Consider the following 20,521-nt stretch of genomic DNA (forward strand, 5'->3'; position numbering starts at 1 on the left):
TGTACATTGGTTTGGGGACATCCATGGTTACTGGATGACTCAAATCCAATGATTCAGACTGTTATGCCACATCATTTGTGCGCTTCTAGGGTCTTAGGTTTAATTGATTGGGAAATACAATTTTGGGATTTGCTTGCTTTAAGGGATATCATTTTGACAAGTGATGTGGAGTGTATCACTAGAACCCCAATAAACCTTGCTAACATATGATGACTCATGTACTCGTATGGGGACCTAGGAAGATGTTACACAGTAAAAAATAGATATAGGAGCATTAAGGGGGAGTTGACTAGCAATCTTGGTGGTTTTAACAAATGGACTTGTGAAAGATCAAGCCCCCCACCCCCACCCTCCAAATGGAGGACCTTCTTTTGGAGAGCAGTGAATGAGGTAACTCATCCCCACTACCACCAATTTAATAATGAAGAGGGTAGATGTGAGCCCTTCATGTCCTATGTCTAACAGTCTTAATGAGGATGCAATGCACTCCCTTTTATTGTGTGATTTCTCCCAACATGTTTGGCATGAATCATCAGTACTGATTTCTTATTTAGTAAGAGATACCTTTTCCAGTTGGTTTGGCAATATACTGGAGGTGTTGGCGGAAAGCGTATTGGTGAAGGTTGTGGCAGTCATGTATGAATTGTGAAAAGCAAGAAAAGGAGTTGTTTGGGAGGCAAAATTGCCACTCCCAAGAGGCGTGTGGATGGTGGCAAGGGTAGCGGTAATTTCATGGCGACAAGTCAATGGTGCTGATGGAGTTTCAACTCGTTACTACTGAGTCCCTTCCACTCAACCATACCCCAAGGTTATGATTGTTCTATTCTTTTAGTTCCTAGAACTTCAAATGTGCTAGCTCACACTTTAGCTACAATAGCCTATTGCCAGAGACCTTGTAGTCTAATGGTACATGGTTGCACCCCCACATGGGAGGGGGTGGGTTTGAGCCTCAGTGGAGGTGATATTGGCTCTTTATTTGGTTGAGAAAGTAGCTATGAACATATACTACACCCTAACAGAGTCCATAGTACTAAAAAAAAAAAAAGTAATAGTTTTTGCTTTCAAAAAATTGATAAACAGATTGAGAATAATTATGAGATTTAAAAAAAAAAACCTTTTTTTTTCTTACAAAATATTATAACCTACATGTATATCCTTATGAATCCAAGTGGAAGTTCACAAATATGGAATTATAAAAGGATATAAAGTGAGAAATAGCCATCGATTAAATTCATTAAACACGTAATATAATAATAATAATAATAATAATAATAATAATAATAATAATAATAATAATAATAATAATAATAATAATAATAATAATCTACTAACATGGGACATCTAGTAAAGAAACATAATTTTAGTTGCATTCAAATTAGTATCATCGTATCATTTTTATACGCAACATTATAGCATTTGATTTCCATATAATTATTTAGCACATTAGATATATATTTGAGTCCAATAATAGATGTAAGTTCATCAACGCGTATAAGCTAGTAAATCTAATATGGTATTTGACTATTTGTTGCGTAATTTAAAATAACAATTTATTAAATAAAAAATAAAATAAAAAATTTTAAGGTTGAAAAAGCAAAAGATAGGAATCCATAAATCCTAAAAGATATTAAAAAAAATTATTTTTCTTAAATTTAAAAAAACTCCGTTAGAATAATTTTTCCGTCAAATTAAATAAACACGTTATAAAATATTTTTCGTCAAATTTCAGTAATTTTAATTTCGCGAAAATTATTTTCATGCTAATTAATAAAATGGCGCCTAAAAGATAAAGAGAGATACACAACTACGCAAGTATATAACACGACAAGTACGTCAAATTCAGCAATCTTTTTTTATTCCTAATAAAGCAACTCTATCTCTCCTCGTAAACCTTTTCCCATCTCTCTCGACTCCAAACCATGTCGGACGAAAATGTCGTTATGGACCAAGATCTTCCGAAAGATACCGTCGAAGAGATGGAAGTAGACAAAGACGCTAACAGCATGGAGATTGAGGGAGAACAGACAACTAATGACGACAGCAAAGAGGAAATAGAGCTCCGAACCCCAGAGTCGGAGAAGAACAAGATTCCGGCGATCGAGGACTGCCCTCCCCCGCCGGAGAAACGGAGGAAGACGAGGTTTGGCAAGGCTGGTGAGTCGCCGGAGCCGGCGACGGAGGAGGAGATGGAGTTCATGGATCCTGAGATGGGTGGACAAGATGATAGGTTTTCCTTGAAGAAGAGACTCTTCGTTGATCCACCAACGGTCAACGATAAAAAAGAGTAGGTAGTTAATTTGACGTGTTTGTCCCTGTAACTGAAATTACTTGTAATGGAGGGGTAGATCAGGCTAGGTGAATGGTGGGTCCATGTGTGTACCATGTCAGGGAGATCAGGAATTAAATAAATTTACAAACATAAATTTGGTGGAATAAAATCTTGTTTAAGAAATTGGAGATGGATATGTATGCTTGATGAGAACATCATTTAATTTGTTTCTTCAACTTCCCTACATATGATCTAATGTTTCCGATCTTAAATTAGGCCGGTTGCATTCGAGGAATCGAGAAATTAAAGTTACAACTCTAATTGTTTGGTGTCAGTAAGCACTTGATCTGACACTAATTAACTATTTTTCAGATATCTATTTGATAATATCGCAATTCGCGCGAAATGCTCCAAATTTAAAATCATCGCGCGCTCTAATTTTTCAATCAATAATAATTTTTTCTCTTAAAAGACAACAATTTTTCATTGTTATTATGTACATTTTTCTTGTGGTGAATTTTGATTTTCCATTAGGAATTTAATTTAGGAGATGTCAATTATGAAGGTATACTAGAAGTGTAAAATCCTGTTTTTCATGCGTTTCTTTTGATTCACTAATAATTATGAACGATCTCTTGGTTGTTATGTATTGACCCGGGTCCACTTCGCAAGGTGGACCCAGATCATGTTCATAATTTTTGAATTATGTTCATAATTTCATAAATTTATATAATTTTGTAAATTGAAATCTAAAATTGTGAATATAGAATTCTAAAATTGCGAACATAAACTTGGATCCATCGTGCAAGATGGACGTGGGTCCATAGCATAATTTGCCGACTGATCTCCCATCCCATTTGCTAACTCCATTTTGCCTTGTCAATTCAAGCTCCTCCTTTGGTTCTGCTGCACATGTTCCCCCGGTGGATTAATCAAAATCAATAGGATTCATTTGATTCTTCTTACAAGAAACCTTAAAGACATTCAAAAAAGTAGGAAAGATACAGTTTTACATTTTTTTTTTCTTATAAAATTTACGCTTCTTAAATGCATTTCTTTACAAATGATTGAATTTGGAACAAGAAATGATTGAATTTGGAACAAGATCTATAGCTCATGGATTAATTATAGTCAAATTGAAAGTTGATAAATTTTTTTTAAAAAAAGTATCAATAATTGATGGATCATTTTTGAAAATAACTCTTTTGTAATTTAAATGAGAAATGTGTAATAAAAGATTAGGCATCTCTAAGGTGATAAAAGAAAGGTGTAAACTTCTCCACCTAGAGAGGGGGGGGGTAGATAAGGGGTGCGCGTTGAATATATACTTGTCCACCAGAGACTGAGGATGAATTCTTCAATTCAATGATATAGCACGTGTTGCGAGTTACTGCAGAGTTCGAAAGCCGACTAACTAGTTTTCCCCAGGACTTCCCCCCTTCTTGTTTGATCTATATATATAAAAAAGCTCTTAAGTGAATAAAAGCTTTTATTAGAACGGTTTCAATTCAAAGTGCGTTGTGGAGGACTTAGAAACTACCTTTAAAGTTTGTAGTGTCTTATCAGAAACAATTGTCAGTGAGTGTGAGTGTGTGTGTGTGTGTTAAGCTTAAATAGATAACACTACTAAAGTGTTAGAAAGATAGAGCCAATAATTTTTATAGTAGTCCAGGAAATTCCCTAGTCCACTTTTCTCCTCAACACATGGAGATTTCACTAGCATTTCTCCAAATACTATACAAGTGATTACACCACAAAGACAATAAGAACAACTTTTTTCACCAAGCTGCACGCCCTTCATTGCAACACCTCCTTCTTCAAGGGTCTATCACAAAGTCGCCTTGAAAAGGATGAAGTACCAAGCCGAGTGATTAGTCAAGAGGAATAATTTCGTTTGGACAAAATCAAAAAGATTCTTGAAGCGTTTTGCTCTTAAAGACTTGTTGTTCGTAACTTGTATATAATCAACTTCTTGATTTTCAAATCTTTGTTCGTGTTTCCATCTCTACGCGTTTTTCACTTCAAGGGATGCTCCATTTACAGAGTTGAAAGTTTGGGAGTGAAACTTTTGAAAAATGTTTCCATTAGTGCCTTCTAAAATTAGGTGTCCAAAAGCCTACCATTTCATCCTTTTATGGTTGCATGACTTTGGTCGTTGGATAATTTTGCACTTCTATTTTCACGTTATTGCCCATTACTTTTTAGAGGCTAAAAAACATGATTGCCTCTCGTTAGAAATTGTCTTGAGGAGCATTTCTGGTTTGTGTGCCAATCAACTCTTATTCAAAGCTTCTCTTGTACCCTCTCTACTTTTATGTCGGTGCACTACTAAAGTTGTGTTGATCTTCACTAGAGTTTCCTGATAAGCTAGATGTTAAGACATCCATAGAAATATCCTTATATACTTAGGTTCTATTGCTTCACCTTGAGTTAAAAAGGTCTACCAGAAGTGAACAAAGTTAACTTTCCTTAGGCATCTTTTAACTACAATTCAGTCTGCCGAATAAGGTCTGTCAAAACATAGACCTCTACCGGAAGCTCAAAACTTACAAAGAATATTTGGGTAGTCTAAGTCCTTAACTTACCATCATAACTTCTCCACTCTATTCATATGTATTTAGCAAAAAATAATGCAAAATTTTCTAAAAATAACACTGATTTTTTTTTTTGTTTTGCATATTACAAAAATGTCACTGCATCTTTTATTTGAACAATTGCCCTCATTATTTTACATTTAAAAATTTTTCGGTAAGTTTTGGCCGGAAATTTGATCGGAGTGACCAAAATTGATAAAAATTGAATAGTTAAGGTACTAAATTAACAATTTTGAAAGTGATAGATTAAAATTAACAAGACTCTAATAATCATAGGACCAAAAGTGAAATTTACTCCATGGTCCGTAATATTTGAAATTTCGCTATTACTATTTGTATTTAAAAAATTTTAAAATCTAACTTGGAGATCCCAAACAGAGTACAAGAGACTCCATTGCTGGGATGAAGGCCGCCTAAGTAATTACCAAATTCAATGCAAAGTCAAAGTGGACCTGGATGTTAATTTCAAATTGTACCAATTTGGTAATTTGTCTCAAATATGGAATTTTCATTTTCTAATCTTGGTAAATTTACATATAATAAATTTTAAGCTATATTGGGAACATGTCAAATTGATTGAGAACACGTAAGCCAAAGTCTATGGATAACCTTTAACCTTCCTCTTCTAATCCAATTTTTGGTTAAGGTGAGTTAGTTGTTGAAATTTAATGTGTCTGAATGTGTAGTTTTAATTTCTTTCTTAAGGTGTGTGATTTGTATATTAAGGTGCGTGGTTTGTGTATTTAAGGTGCGCTATTTTAAACTTTTAGGTGCGTGATTTGTGTACTTAATGTGCGCTATTTTAAACCTTTAGGTGCGTGCATGGTTTGTGTACTTAAGGTGCGTCATTTAAAAACTTTAGGTGCATGGTTTGTGTTCTTAAAATAGTGCTTTGTTTGTATGCTTAAGGTGTGTGATTTGTGTACTTAAAGGTGTGTCATTTTGATGCTTAAGGTGCGTGGTTTGCATTCTTAACTGGTTGTTTAAAAACTCGAACAATATTTTTAAAAAAATTGTTTTAGAATTTTTTTTAAAATATTTTTATTTTCTAGTGTATAATAGGAAGTTAGAAAGAGATCTTTTAGTGATTGATCAAAAGCATGGTTGAAAAAATCGCTAGGCGCTCCCCGGGGATTAATCGGCGCCTAGGCGTCCGTGTATTTTTTTTTTTAAATTTGTTTAAGTATTTTTAATTTTTTAAAGTCTAATAATTATAAATTATATAATACTTTAATAGTTAATACTAAAATATTAAATATTAACCTTAAAAAATCTAAAGTTTGTACAATTTAGGATTATTTTGCTCAAAACGATGTTGTTTTGAGTGAAATAACCCATTAAAAAAAGAACAATAGTTAATCGACCGACTAGAAGGCCTAGTCGGTCTAGTCGACGCCTAGGCGGTCAGCGCCTAAGCGGACTAGGCGGTGCTTTGGCGGCCTAGGCGGGGCTTAGGCGGCTTAGGCGGTCGCCTAGCCAGCCAGCCGCCTAGACCACCATTTAATGTGATACGCTAGGCGGTCGACCAGCGCCTAGCGCCTAGGCGGGATTTTTGCAACACTGATCAAAAGTAAATAAAAAAAATTTGTCTATTTTTTTTTCTTGCATACGTTTGTCGTAATTACAAAAATTAGAGTTAATTTCAAGAATGGTCGCTTGACTATTGATATTTATCAATTTTTATTATTTGACTTTCAATTAGAACATAAGTGGTTCATTGACGACTATTGATCTTGGAACAAATTTAATCATTCAGTTAAATATCAATTTAATAAACATTAAATTTAAGAATAATAATACGGAGTATAAAAATTAGCTTATGGTTAATATAGACAAATTGAGTTCAGAAATTTAATACATTTAATTCATTATTGGTAAATGTTAATAATCAAGGACAATTCTTGAAATTAACTCTTTTTCCCTACCCACAAAGAAAATTAATTTTCTAAAGTCAACCAATTATAAGTTACAGAGATTGAGAGAATACAGACCCACAAAATCGAGGCAAAAGGAATAATAAAGTACTAAAAAAAAACAAACAAAAAAAACCAAAAAAAAAAACAAAAACAAAAACCCACGATTGTATTGGACACAGACAGAATAGAAAATGAATTATTTTTTTCAAAAAAAAAAAGAAAAATGAATTATTATGTACTACAGTAACAACACAACAATTGAGGTTGGGGTTGATCCCCACCCAACTGGAGCAAACCATTTGACTAGTCCCCTATCACTTAGTGTGTTGACAGTTGGGAATAAAGATTAATCTTCTGGCTGTGAACTGGACACCTTGGGAAAAACTAAAAAAAACAACACAACAATAATAAAATTCATCACATGTAAACGTCGCAATAGCTATTATCAAACCCCTTGGAAGAGAAGAAAACCACGAGAGAACAAATGACCTTAAGTTTCCGGTGACCGGATTTCCAAACGCCGACCTTCAACCTCACCTTGGAATACACCCGGAGCTCCAGCTCCACGTTCCCGTTGGTCCTCTCCACCTTGAAATCCCTCGCCACGTTCGCGCTCACTTGCACCTCTTTAGCCGGGAGGGACAAGTCGAGGTGGGTCACGTTCTGGCGCGGCTGGAAAAACGGCTCGGCGCCGTGGTCGGCTATCAGCTGGTCGTCGTAAAACAGCTGCGCCTCTATGTCGTCGTAGTAAACGGCGGCGTGGGTGTTGGGGTTGAAGGCTTCCAGGGTGAAGTTGAAGGTGGCGGTGAGGCGGTTGTTGGACGTCAGGGTGTAGTTCTGAATGGTGGCGTTCTCCACGGCGTAAACCAGCCGCCGCGGCCGTATCACCAGCCAGGCGATGAGGATGGTTAGGCCCACCACCACAATCACACCCAGCAAGAATATTGCGATGCATGTCAGGAGTTTGAACCGCCGTGGCCGACGGACAGCGGCGGCGGAGGACGGTGGCGCCATTTTGATAGTATTTGTGAATAGTGTATCCATTAGCTTCTTGTGTTGTATATATACAAAGTAAAAGTAGCCAGTTGGGAAGGGAATAGTTTCTTTGTGAAGTAAAGATTAAAAAAAAAAATTAAATTAGAAAATAATCTTACCTGCCAAGCACCTTATGCTTAGATGGCAGAGTAGTGGCTCTCCCATATGGGAGGTCATGAGTTCTCCAATAGGTTGAGAAAGTATATTTGAACAGATACTACAATGTAATAGAGTTATTTGTATTCAAAAAAAGAAAATAATCTAGTCCAAGGCACCAAGTTGCTCCCTCATAAGGGAGATTGCGAGTTCGAACTTCAGTAGACTGAAAAAGAGTAGTTATGAACAGATGTTTGAATAGACACTACAATGTATTAAAAAACAAATTATATGCATTCTAATAGAGTCAATAGTATTAAAAAAAATCCTAAGTGCGAAATATATGAGAATTATATTGAAGAATATAAGTCATATATAATCCCTAGTTAAGCTCAAAATAGATTATAACAGAGTTGCATAAACCAGATTTCAATGGAATGATCACAATAAACAAATGCTTAATTAATTAAATAGCTTTTTGGTTTCTTGCATGGAACTCAAGAGATCTTAAAAAGTTCTGAGTTTTATTTTTTTAAAATTGTTTTGGGTAATATTTTATTTCATTTAAAGAAAAAGGAAAAACATCCATAGGGAGATAAAGGGAGACAGACAATCTAGCCGGGAGGAGTAAAGGTACATGAAGTATAGGAAAATCTTGAATTGATCGACTACAAATGTATATATATATATATAAGGATATGAAGAAACCTCTGCAGGAAGACATGCATATACAGCTAAGTAAGCTGTGTTGTTAGGGTCTTAAGGAGTATACAATACCATTTCTCTACAGTTTATATATATATTGCTCTCCCAGGTGAAATATGCCGATAGATTACTCATAATCATTGATCTTGTCAAAATTAACAGTCTAAAATGAAGATAAATTCGAAAAAAAACTCGGCGGCATTATGATAATTTTGTGTATTGTTGAAAGTTTAAGGTGCATAATTGTAAAGCTTAAGATGTAGATTTTCAAAGGTGTATCAGTTCTACTCTTAAGGTGCATAAGTTATACACTTAAGGTGCGTCATTTTAAAACTTAATTAAGGTGCGTTAGTTTATTTGTGCATAAGTTTTACATTTAAGGTGTGCTATTTTAACACTTAATATGCGTCATTTTAACACGTAATGTGCGCCAATTCATCAACACTTAAGGTGCGTTAGTTTGACACTTAAATGCATCAATTTGACACTTAAAGTGTGTCAATATAACACCTAAGGTGCATTAGTTCAACAATGGTAGGAACTAGGAAGAGAATGCATGCATCCAATTCCCAATAAGCAGCGCGTTTTTTATATAAAAATTTTCTTGATTTAAATCATTGATCTAGATTAGAGCAATGGCTCAAATCTCATCACCCCATCTTTCACCTGTGAGACTCTTCGCACGTGAACCATCCTCTATATATATATATATGTATGTATGTTTGTATGTCATATTTAAAATTCTGTAAATTCCTTAATCATCAACATAACCAAATTTTTTCAGTTAAAAAATAGTTTATTGAATTTCTTCGGTTCGATCAATTAATCCATTTTTAGCCGAAGTTTGTACGCCCCAACAAAACAATAAATGAAAAAAAAAAATGTTTTACACATTTCTGAAGAGATTTACTTTCCCCGATTTCAATGAATTAGATCCTATTAACCCAAACTTTTTCAGTATGCACTCATCAAATAGCCTTTAAATGCTAACTTGCTAAGTATGTTTAATTTTTTGAGTAGCTGTTTCAAAGTTTTTATTACAAGAGTTGCTACGGAGTAATATATTCTTAATTACTAAAGTTAATGTTCACCATTAACGTAACATTATATATACGGAATTATGGGAACTTTAAACAAAAATTCTCTACTTAGGTTAGTTAACAAACTATAAAAACGTGATGATATCATATTAAGAAATTAACTTTTTGGGAGAAGAAAGTAACTTTTTGTAGCGTACATACCATTATGTTACATCGTTTTTAACGAGTAACATTGAAGCGGAAAATGATATATGTACTCTAATGGAAACCCTGGTTGACATGTTAACTCTTGTTATGTTTTTAACTCTAGTTATGTTTTTAAATTTGATTGAATAAAGAAAAAGGAATAAATAAAAACAGTGATCTATTTTATTTTTTAATCAATCAAAGCATTCTACCTCAATAGAAAATGATAATTATATTATGGACCAGGATCTACCTTGATCCTGATCCAAAATAACTTTTATTAAATTATGCCTTTTTAAATTGATATATTTTGTACTTGCAATTAATATTTTATTTGCTGGTAAATAAATTGAAGGCACATAATATGTTAACTACAGACACATATGGTAATTAATACACATAATATGCTTATTGTGTTTTTAGTTAACATTTTACCTGTCTAGTTATCATTTTATGTGTTTGTAATGCCTTGAGTTAACTGTAAGTACAAAATATGTTAATTGAATTCTAAAAACAAAATATGTTAACTGACATAAATTTTAGATCAGTGTGAACAATGTCAGAAAGTAAAAGTAAATATAATATTAGTTTATTGAGTAGTGTTTGAAGTACGTCACGCAACTGCATGATCGACAATGCAGTAGTAGGAAATATGGAATTCTATCACACGTCAAAAGCTAGGGTTAGTTAAGCCTAGGGAAGAGTAGGTCACAACTGTATCAACGGTAAGGATCATCTACTCGCCCAGTCAGTCAATGCAGTCAATAAGAAATCCTCGAGGAGTGAAATTCTTCTTTCAAATTGCCAAACATAAACTGAATCCCTAAGTTTTCAACCCGACCTCAAACACTGCTCGAGAGAGTGTGCTAGAGAGAGACAGACAGAATACTGATCACGTTTTCCAGTTTTGGCTTTGCATTTTTCGGAAATTTTGTTTTTGCTGGATCATCATCTCTCTGATCAGTCTTCAAATTGCTTATTGAGTGGCGATTTTTGGTTCCGAGGTGATAGAGATGGAGCAGGAATTGCTCTACGGGCCAGGGTTGAACCCTAAACGTAGGGTTTTTGGTGAATGGGAGCCTGCATTTGGTTGTGGTGGGGCGAACGCCTGTCCTTCTCAGGGAGGTTTTGCTGCCGGCGAGTGCAGTGGTGATGGATTAGGGATGAATGTCGGTTTTGGTGAAAATTCAGGAAATTGTGGTGTTGGAGACCCGGAGAAGATGAGTTTTATGGAGCTATTGGGCTTGGCCGCTTCTGGAGCAGCTATACCAGCAGGAGCAACACCGGCGAAGAATTCTGGTCGCATTCCCGGTAATAGCTCATCTCTTTCACTAAGAACTAAGATAGTTTCAATATATCTGCGTAGTCGTGAGTAAAATCTGTTGTTTATCGAGCTCAATTGTTTGCTTATATTATCGTATTCAACGGTATATTGGGCCTAGAAAGGGAAAAATTGGAGCTGGGTTGACTATACAATTGATTTTAATTTGTTTATGGGAAAATACTATGTGTACCCTCACTTTATATTTTTAATTTTTAAAAAATCTTGATGTAAAATTAGCTTATCAGAACCCTATGACAAGATTTGGAATACATGTAATAGAACTCTTGTTCATGACCTTCGTATTATAGTCAAAGCTAGGTTGACTATCCAGTTGATTTTAATTTGGTTATGAACTTCTGATATTCCCTTTCTCAATGAAACGTAGTGTGACTTGGTCTTGGTTAACATGCCATTAGAAAATGATATATTGCAGCTTCTTCCTTCATCATTATATTCAGTCATGAAATTTATGGTTAGAGTTGTTATTTTGCTACACATTATGTTGGCATTGAGTATTGTATCGTGTGCAGATGATAATGGAATTAGTGTTCCTCCAACTCCAATGGAAAAGGAACAGATTTCAAGGAAGACGAAAGTGAAAACCCCACGGCAACCAAAAGTTAAGAGAAAAAAACACAGACCCAAAATTTTTGATGAGAGCAAACCCAAAAGGGTCCCAAAATCTACTCCTAAAAGGGAAAATGGGAAGAGGAAATATGCTAGAAGAAGCAGCACCGGGCAGCCACCTGGTTCACCTATGAGGTCAGAAATGGTTGTTGAGACTTCACTTAATCCTGAAACTCCTGGGTCTTTAGTTGAAGGAAGGAAGAGGAAGTGTACACTCAAGGCATCTAAACACCCATTGAAATCATGTAAACGAGGCATCAATTTTGATCCCAGTGTAGAAGATGATACTGATGTAGAGACAGTTAATAATACTGCAGAAGAGCAAATAAATAAATCCGGTGATTGCAGCATCGAATTCTATGCAAATTCATCTCAGTATGTTGATCATAAGGCCCTGGAGTTGGAAAATAAGACAGCTAACATTTATGCTACCAGCATCATTAGTGCAGATACTACCAGCATCATTAGTGCAGATACTACCAGCATCATTAGTGCAGATACTACCAGCATCATTAGTGCAGATACTACCAGCATCATTAGTGCAGAGAATAATTTGTATGAAAAGAGGCTGACCGTAGGCAATAACAGTGTCGAATCATTGAAACCAGTACAATCAAGCCCCAACCATGGATGCAAGGAAAGTATGGATGTCATGAATCACAATTCGGGTCAGACTAACACTTTGCAGGTTTACCAGAGGACATTCCAGGTTTACCGGAGGAAATTCCGAGCGAATGAAATTATAAAGAATAGTAGAAAGTTAGGACCGAATTGTCCTAAATTTGCTAAGAAAAAGAGGAGCAAGAGACGGAGTGCAAATAAGTACAATTTCTGGCTTCTGGAGGAGGGTAGGGAACAGATGGTTATAGCTCCCAAATATGCCTTGCGCAGCAAGAAGAAATATTTAGACTTGGATGTCAACAACTCTATTCTTCCAGGGCTACCTAAGAGTCAAATTAAAGCTGCTATTGCTGATCCAAAATCCTTCATATGTTTATACAGTTTGTTTCCATTAGTGAAATCTGAAAGGAAAAGATCCAAAAGGTTCTCTCAAAGTAACTTATCACATTCATCAGTGACACATTCTGACATGGGAAAGAAAAACAGCAATTTGGAATTCCTCTGCCATGCTTTGGATTCAATTCCTAAAGGGAAAAGGTCCAAGAACTTAATGCGAAGGCAGGGCTTACCATCCTCAAGTACTATTACTCACAACAGCCCGGATAATATTAAGCTCGAAGCTCCTGCAGAAATTCCTGCTTACCCCCCACAATGGGTAGTACAACCTCATGGATATGATAATTTCATGGAAAAAGATAGAAGGCTACTTGATACTGCCATCATACCCACCGAGAGTAAGTACTGGGTATTTATTTTTATATTTCTAGTATAGCAATCCTGAACACATTAATATATGTTTTAATGCGAATCAAATGTTTGCTGCAGGTTCTCATGCTAAAGTGGAACTTAGGTTTCATCCTCCATATCCTAGAACTTCTCAGAGTACTTCTCCCCAACATCATAGAACTTCTCACCAACATCCTAGAACTTCTCAGAGTACTTCTCACCAACATCCTATGACTTCTCAGAGTATTTCTGACATAACTTTGTTCCACCCGATTGCTGCAGTACATCCGCCACCCCCACGTCCTGGAGAGTCTCTTAAAGAATATCTTTGGAGTAATTCCGACAGAACTTCTATTCATTTGTCTTTATCTTAATTGTATTGTATACACAATAATATAGGCTTTTAAGGGTCAATTTGAAGTTTACTGCAGGTTCACAATCTAAATTTAAAGTTAAAAAGCATCACCAGTAATGTATATTTTAATGTGTATTGCAGGTTCAAATTCAAAAGTGGAGATTAGGATACATCCCCCATATCCTCATCCTGCTCCCCAAAGATATCTTTTGCCAAATGCAGCGAGTACTTCTGGTATAGATTCTGTTTTTCATTTGTTTGGATCCTGATTGTCTACATTATAACTGCCCTTTTAATGTAAATTAAAACTTCACTGCAGGTTTACAGTCCAAATATAAAGTTGAAAAACATCACCTCCGGCATGGAACTACAATGTCAAAAAGAAACAATATGCTTTCTGATATTGAGTTCTGTCGACAAGATCATTTTCCAATTGCACAGGGTATTTGTCATAGGACTCGTGCATTTTGAATCGTTCGGTAGTTTCCTAATCAGAATGACAAGTAATGTATGTGATTTTAAATTTTATGTAGGTTCACTGGGTCAACTCTCAAAGCATTTGATGGAAATTATCCAGAAACTGCAGAGGCTACAAATTAGTGATGAACATGGACAGCTGGTGGTGCGAGATTTAAATCTTCATGGTGCAGTAATTCCTTTCAACAATAAATTTGATGGTGCAATAATTCCTTACAACAATAAAGTTGAGAAGAAACGAAAAATGCCCAAGGTTGATCTAGACCCAGAAACACTAAGAAGGTGGAATCTCCTAATGGAGACAGATGCTAGTGAATTGCCTGAAGATGAGGATGAAAAAAAGAAAAAAGATTGGGAGGAGCAGAAGGAAATATTCTGTAATCGTCTAAAAGAATTCATTACTTGCATGCATGTTCTCCAAGGTATGCCCTATAAATGCATTTGAAGGGAAGGAAATGGTTATTTCTACAATTAGAGCTCTACTACTAGATGCCCATCTTTATTATGGCAAGTTCAATAAAAAACAAGGCTAAACTGTTAGCCTCTCCTAAAATTAACTCTTACCTACATCCTGCTCTGATAAAAACCTTAGTCATGGATTTTTTAGGGTGATTGTTTGATGCATCACTGTTGTCTTACATGGATAAACTTCTCAGGTGATAGACGTTTCTCACCATGGAAAGGATCAGTAGTGGATTCAGTTGTTGGAGTTTTCTTAACTCAAAATGTATCCGACTATCTCTCCAGGTAAACTTTATCTTTTTGCATACAAATAGTCTTTTAGTTTCATCTAGTGACATGCGATTTGAAATATTAATGGAGATTTTTCTACAGCAATGCTTTTATGTCTCTTGCTGCCAAATACGGAGTAACATCAACATCTTGTGATATTCAAGTGGATTCTCCATGCAGTCAAGAATCGACATCAAATCCTACCGGACCTAATAACGTGCAGTCACATGAAACTTTCATCTCTTCTGCAGAGAAAGAGCCTGGTTCACTGGGGAATGACAGAGTGGTGAAACATCCTCCAGTAAATCATGATTTTTGTTGTTCATCCCCTGCTAAGATCCACCTCCCTGAGGAGGTTGATTTGGTTGAATTGCCCGGTTTTCAAAGTGAAAATGGCACAAGATTATGTGGTTGTGAAAGTGGGATTATCACATCAAGCACAGAAAGATTAGAAGATATGAATGGGGCGCCAGAAAGATTAGAAGATATGAATGGGGCGCCTGTTCCTAATGGCTGCACATTCAATGGGGCGCCTGTTCCTAATGGCTGCACATTCAACCTGGGGTTTGGATGTGATTGTGGAGAACCTGTAAATAGAAACTGTGGATCCAAGAGTGGTTGTGCTTGTGAGGAAATGGCTAAAGCTTCAGCTAACTCAAACACATTGCTCAATGAGTTAGAAGTGGCAATGGAAGATAATACTGTTTTGTTGAACAACACTCTTCTAGAAGAGAATACCTCATCTAAGTCTACAGAAAAGAAGGGTAAAGTGACAAAAATGCCAAAACCCGATGTTGACTGGGAAGAATTAAGAAGAACCTACTATAATTCAAATAGAACTCCAGGAACACTTTTGGATTCAATTGATTGGAATGCAGTTAGATGTGCTCCTGTCGGAGAGGTTGCAAAAGTTATCGAGACTCGAGGAATGAATAATGTTCTTGCAGAAAAGATTAAGGTATAACTGACATAAATGCATATTCACACCTCCACCTCCCCTCCCTCCCCTCCCTTTCCTCTGTTGATCTTTTACATTGAAAATGTCCAGGCCTTCCTTGATCGATTGGTTGAAGACCACGGCTCTATTGACCTCGAATGGCTAAAAGATGTTCCACCTGAAAAAGCCAAGTAAGCCAGCAACTAACTATTAACTGATAAAAATAATAAATACTCTGCTGAATGTCTTAAATCTCACTTTTGCTTTTAGGGAATTTTTATTGAGCATAAGAGGGGTGGGTTTGAAGAGTACGGAGTGTGTGCGGCTTTTGACACTTGGTCATCACGCTTTCCCTGTAAGACCTTTTACTCATAAATTCTTCTGTTTCTTCTGTTTGATAAGTGTTTTACTTTGTGCTCATCTCATCCATTCTTATCCATCCCAAGGTTGATACAAATATTGCTCGTATAGTAGTGCGACTGGGGTGGGTTCCTTTGGAACCACTGCCTGGCGATCTTCAGATACATCTACTAGAACAGTAAGTTTATGAAAAATTCAATGAAGACTGCTACCATTCATCTCTTACTTCAGCAGATGCTGATATTGTCTTATATTAGGTACCCCCAAATGGACTCCATTCAAAAGTATCTTTGGCCACGCCTTTGCACATTGGATAAAAATATATTGTAATAATTATTTTCTCCACTTTGATAAAATTATCTCCGACTTAATACACTACTCTAGAACAAAAGTTAATGCTCTGTGTTTTATAGGTATGTATTGCATTACCAGTTAATCACCTTTGGAAAGGTCAGTCTCAAACCAACCCCTGGGCTTTTTGCAAGCAAATTGTGATTTTGATTAGTTTTCTTCTTCTTCTTTGGAACACTAACATCAGAAAATGAGTATTACACATTCAGGTTATCTGTACAAAGAAGAACCCGAACTGTAATGCATGCCCAATGAGAGCTGAGTGCAAGCACTTTGCTAGTGCATTTGCGAGGTTTGCTTCAACTTCACTGTCCATACTTTTAAATTAGCACTATATATGTGGCACGACAGATCATGTCTCCCTAGTAGTGGAAGAAGATAAAGAGATAAGACAAGTAGAAGAAAATTGTAACTTCAATAAAAGCAAGCATAATGCATATACATGTACAGTTTAGAGGTCTGCATTTTTTATATTTACTTGACACTAAAAGTCAATTTCTTAGATTTCTTTTCAATACTATTTCCAATAATACATGCTTTGTTTGCAGTTCAATACTATTTCCAATAATACATTCTTTGTTTGCAGTTTCTTTTCAACTATTTCCAATAATACATTCTTTGTTTGCAGTTTCTTTTCAATACTATTTCCAATAATACATGTTGTTTGCAGTTTCTTTTCAATACTATTTCCAATAATACATGCTTTGTTTGCAGTTCAATACTATTTCCAATAATACATTCTTTGTTTGCAGTTCTATTTCCAATAATACATTCTTTGTTTGCAGTTTCTTTTCAATACTATTTCCAATAATACATGCTTTGTTTGCAGTTCAATACTATTTCCAATAATACATTCTTTGTTTGCAGTTCTAGGCTTCGCCTTCGAGGAGCACCAGAGAAACGTGGAATGTCAAATTCACAGCCAATGTTGCCTCACATACCAGACATTGAAGACTTCCCCTATAAGTTCAAGGATTCACATATAAGACAGCAACCTAGTGCACTTGCGATTGAGATAGCCTCTCAAGATACTGATCCTACTAGAGGACTTGTAAGAGACATTGAAGACTTTCCTTATGAGTTGGACAACAAGTATGAGATTTTAGCCTCTCAAGATGCTGATCCTACCGGAGGATTTGTAAGAGACATTGAAGAGTTTCCTTATGAGTTGGACAACAAGGATGAGAAATCCTATACTCAAACTTGTGAACCAATTATTGAAGTTCCAGCATCTCTTGAACCTGAATCTCAAACTTGTGAACCAATTATTGAAGTTCCAGCATCCCCTGAACCTGAACCTGAATCTACAGTATCACTTGAAAGAGACATCAGCAACATTCTACATGAGACCGAGGATGATGATGATGAGATACCTCACATCAAACTTGATACTGAAGAATTTAAAAGAAATTTGATGACTTTTTTGAATCCAGAATTTGAAGATGAAGAAGTATCAAATGCCCTAGTTGCTTTGACTCCACAAGATACTACAATTCCATCACCTAAAATTAAGAGTGTTGAGCGGTTAAGGACAAGGCACCGAGTGTGAGTAAATTTATTTTTTAGTTTATGAAAAATAATATATCAACATTCATAAACCAAATGATAGTTATCATTAAAATTCTTTATAAGCACTTTGTAAACAAATCTAAACTAATATTTTTATGCAGCTATATTGTTCCAGATTCACATCCACTGTTGATTGGGGTAAGCTTTCTGTTTACACTGTATTATATATTTTGATGGGTAACTAATTTAAATTTTAAATTTTATAGTTTGAACGACGGGAACTTGATGATCCTTGTCCTTATCTTCTCGCAATTTGGCCACAAGGTAATTAGAAGGAATGCAGTAAACTCAAATTTTGTATGTAATATATATATATATATATATATATATANGCAATTTGGCCACAAGGTAATTAGAAGGAATGCAGTAAACTCAAATTTTGTATGTAATATATATATATATATATATATATATATATATATATATATATATAATATTTGTATTTTATTTGAAAAACAGAATCTTTGAATGTAAAGGAAAGCTGTTCACAAGATTCATTGATATGTAGTGGAGATTTAGACTCAGCTTTTCAAGAAACAAATAACCAGATAGTTTGTGGAACAATTTTGGTGAGTATTACTATCATATTGTCATATTGATTAGTGCATTTTAGAGAATTTTTAACATCTAAAAATGAATGTTTAGATACCATGTCGAACAGCAAACAAAGGAAGCTTTCCCCTTAATGGAACATATTTTCAAGTCAATGAGGTATTTTTTTGTTTATTAGAATTTAGGATGTAATATTTATAGTTGGTAACTTAGATGTCCTTTGACAGGTATTTGCTGATCATGAATCTAGTGTGTGCCCAATAAATATTCCACGGAAATGGATATGGAATTTGACACAACGTTATTTATATTGCGGGAGCACTGCATCCGCAATAGCTAGAGGTAAAAAATAAATATGATATTATATTCGTAACATATTTCTAAGGTCAATACTAATAATATTTTTTAATATGTATAATTAGGTATGGAGATGAACGAGATTCAACATTGTTTTTGGAATGGTATGAAATCTCTTTTATTAACATCAAATATTTATATAACTCAAAAAATTAAATTTTTATATTGTGTTTAACATGTCAACCAGGGTTTGTGTGTGTTAGAGCATTTGACCGGCAAACACGGAACCCTATACATTTATCAAAACGATTCCATGAACTCCCCAGTGTTGCTGGAAAGAAAAAAGTTCTCAATGATGATTAAGGATAAACATTGTAAACTATTCCTCTTACTTATAGAGGAAATCGGCTTGTTAATTTGTTGTTAATATTTTAAACATTTCACATCCAGCCATTCTTTTGGCACCATTTAAATTGCCTTATTAAATATTTTCCTTATTTCTATTACCTTAGCAAACCTTTTTTAGAAATGCCATATTGTTGTAAATTTTAGAATACTTCGATGATATGCTCAAAATTTAATTTGAGTTAATTCTAAATTTACTCTCCAATTATGGTAGCATTTTTACAGTATCGTAGTTAAATTAAAAGAGCCTAGAATTGGATGTAAAAATGTCACCATAGGTGATAAATGTTAAATGTAAATACCAGCTTCATCAGTCAAGCAAAGAAAATATAATGTAGGCATTAAATAATTTTTATTTATTTATTTTATGGGTCAACTATTTTCTTTTATTTTCTGAAGAAAAGGGTGGTGGGTGTGATTACAATTTACATTGGATTGGAAGGAAAATAAAATAATGTGTTTTTTTAAAAAAGGTAGGTGGAATGATTTCACACTGAAAAGGTAGTAAATTATGATGCAAATGCAATGTATCTAATATCGATTCACCAACTTTTCTCATTCTCATCTACTCTCCTCCATATATTTGTCATCGTTATTTGATTCAGGAGAACTTTTGTAGTCACCATTTGAAAGTATTAGATTGTTTATAGTTGACTGGTAATGAGCTCTATTTATAGTGTCTCACATTGTAAAACAAATAATTGTAATGTCTTAATCAATCATGTCCACTTATAAAATAAATGGTTGTCATTCCTCGACCAACCCTATCCACCCACTTGCCATCCTAGCTAAATTTTACTTCAGCTAGTCTAGTAAGGCATAGTTGTCCAATTATAGGTTAGAGGTTTGAGTCTTGGTCGTTGTGCCCTTTTATCTTTCTGCAAGTTTTAGCTTAAACTATGAAACATTTTAGGCCCTAATTTGGCCAAATTGTCATTGAGTCCAAACCTCATATTCCAACAACGGGAAAGTCTGCAATCAACTCGAAAGTGTATACTAGGTAAAGTCCATCTTGTGACTTTAACAATTTACCAAGTCAATTGTCATTTATGTGGATGAAGTAATAATTTTATAATTTCTTGGTGAAATTTAAGTTTGAGATATTTAATCCTTTTCTTTCATAATTCTTTCACAATCTTTTACATTTAGTTGTAAATGTTCAAAATATTTTCACTATGGTCCTTGTGGACATTTAGTCAAACTTTACGTTTTCGCTTGTGATAACATTTTGAATTAAATATAGAACCATTTTGAAAAAATAAATGTGTCAAAATAAATTATTTTACATTAAATCTAAAAGTGTGCCTATATATTTAACACTAAAATGATTATTCAAGTGACAATAAC

At 34.9% G+C, this 20,521-nt stretch overlaps 2 protein-coding genes across 3 annotated transcripts; one reads left to right on the plus strand and one right to left on the minus strand.

Annotated features, from left to right (window-relative positions):
- Positions 1 to 6,942: 6,942 nt before the first annotated feature.
- LOC116017762 (uncharacterized protein At1g08160-like) lies at positions 6,943 to 7,793 on the minus strand. Its single transcript, XM_031258392.1, has one exon. It carries the CDS (start codon positions 7,791 to 7,793, stop codon positions 7,197 to 7,199), a length of 597 nt encoding a protein of 198 aa, XP_031114252.1. The 3' UTR covers positions 6,943 to 7,196.
- Positions 7,794 to 10,683: 2,890 nt separating this feature from the next.
- On the plus strand, positions 10,684 to 19,379 carry LOC116015283 (DNA glycosylase/AP lyase ROS1-like). Of its 2 annotated transcripts, XM_031255317.1 has the most exons (23): positions 10,684 to 11,152; positions 11,696 to 13,147; positions 13,239 to 13,472; positions 13,636 to 13,728; positions 13,814 to 13,936; positions 14,028 to 14,393; positions 14,628 to 14,718; positions 14,806 to 15,150; positions 15,181 to 15,661; positions 15,752 to 15,831; positions 15,911 to 15,995; positions 16,087 to 16,178; positions 16,258 to 16,326; positions 16,414 to 16,450; positions 16,561 to 16,643; positions 17,219 to 17,896; positions 18,022 to 18,058; positions 18,127 to 18,184; positions 18,380 to 18,489; positions 18,566 to 18,631; positions 18,700 to 18,814; positions 18,895 to 18,933; positions 19,017 to 19,379. In XM_031255317.1, exons 1-23 carry the CDS (start codon positions 10,855 to 10,857, stop codon positions 19,130 to 19,132), a joined length of 5,148 nt encoding a protein of 1,715 aa, XP_031111177.1. In that variant the 5' UTR covers positions 10,684 to 10,854; the 3' UTR covers positions 19,133 to 19,379. The 2 variants fall into 2 exon arrangements, with proteins under 2 accessions (XP_031111177.1, XP_031111176.1); XM_031255316.1 differs by having other exon boundaries at positions 14,806 to 15,661.
- The last annotated feature ends 1,142 nt before the right edge of the window (positions 19,380 to 20,521 follow it).

Source organism: Ipomoea triloba, chromosome 4 (genome assembly GCF_003576645.1).
Source record: "Ipomoea triloba cultivar NCNSP0323 chromosome 4, ASM357664v1".
NCBI classification, from domain to species: Eukaryota; Viridiplantae; Streptophyta; class Magnoliopsida; order Solanales; family Convolvulaceae; genus Ipomoea; species Ipomoea triloba.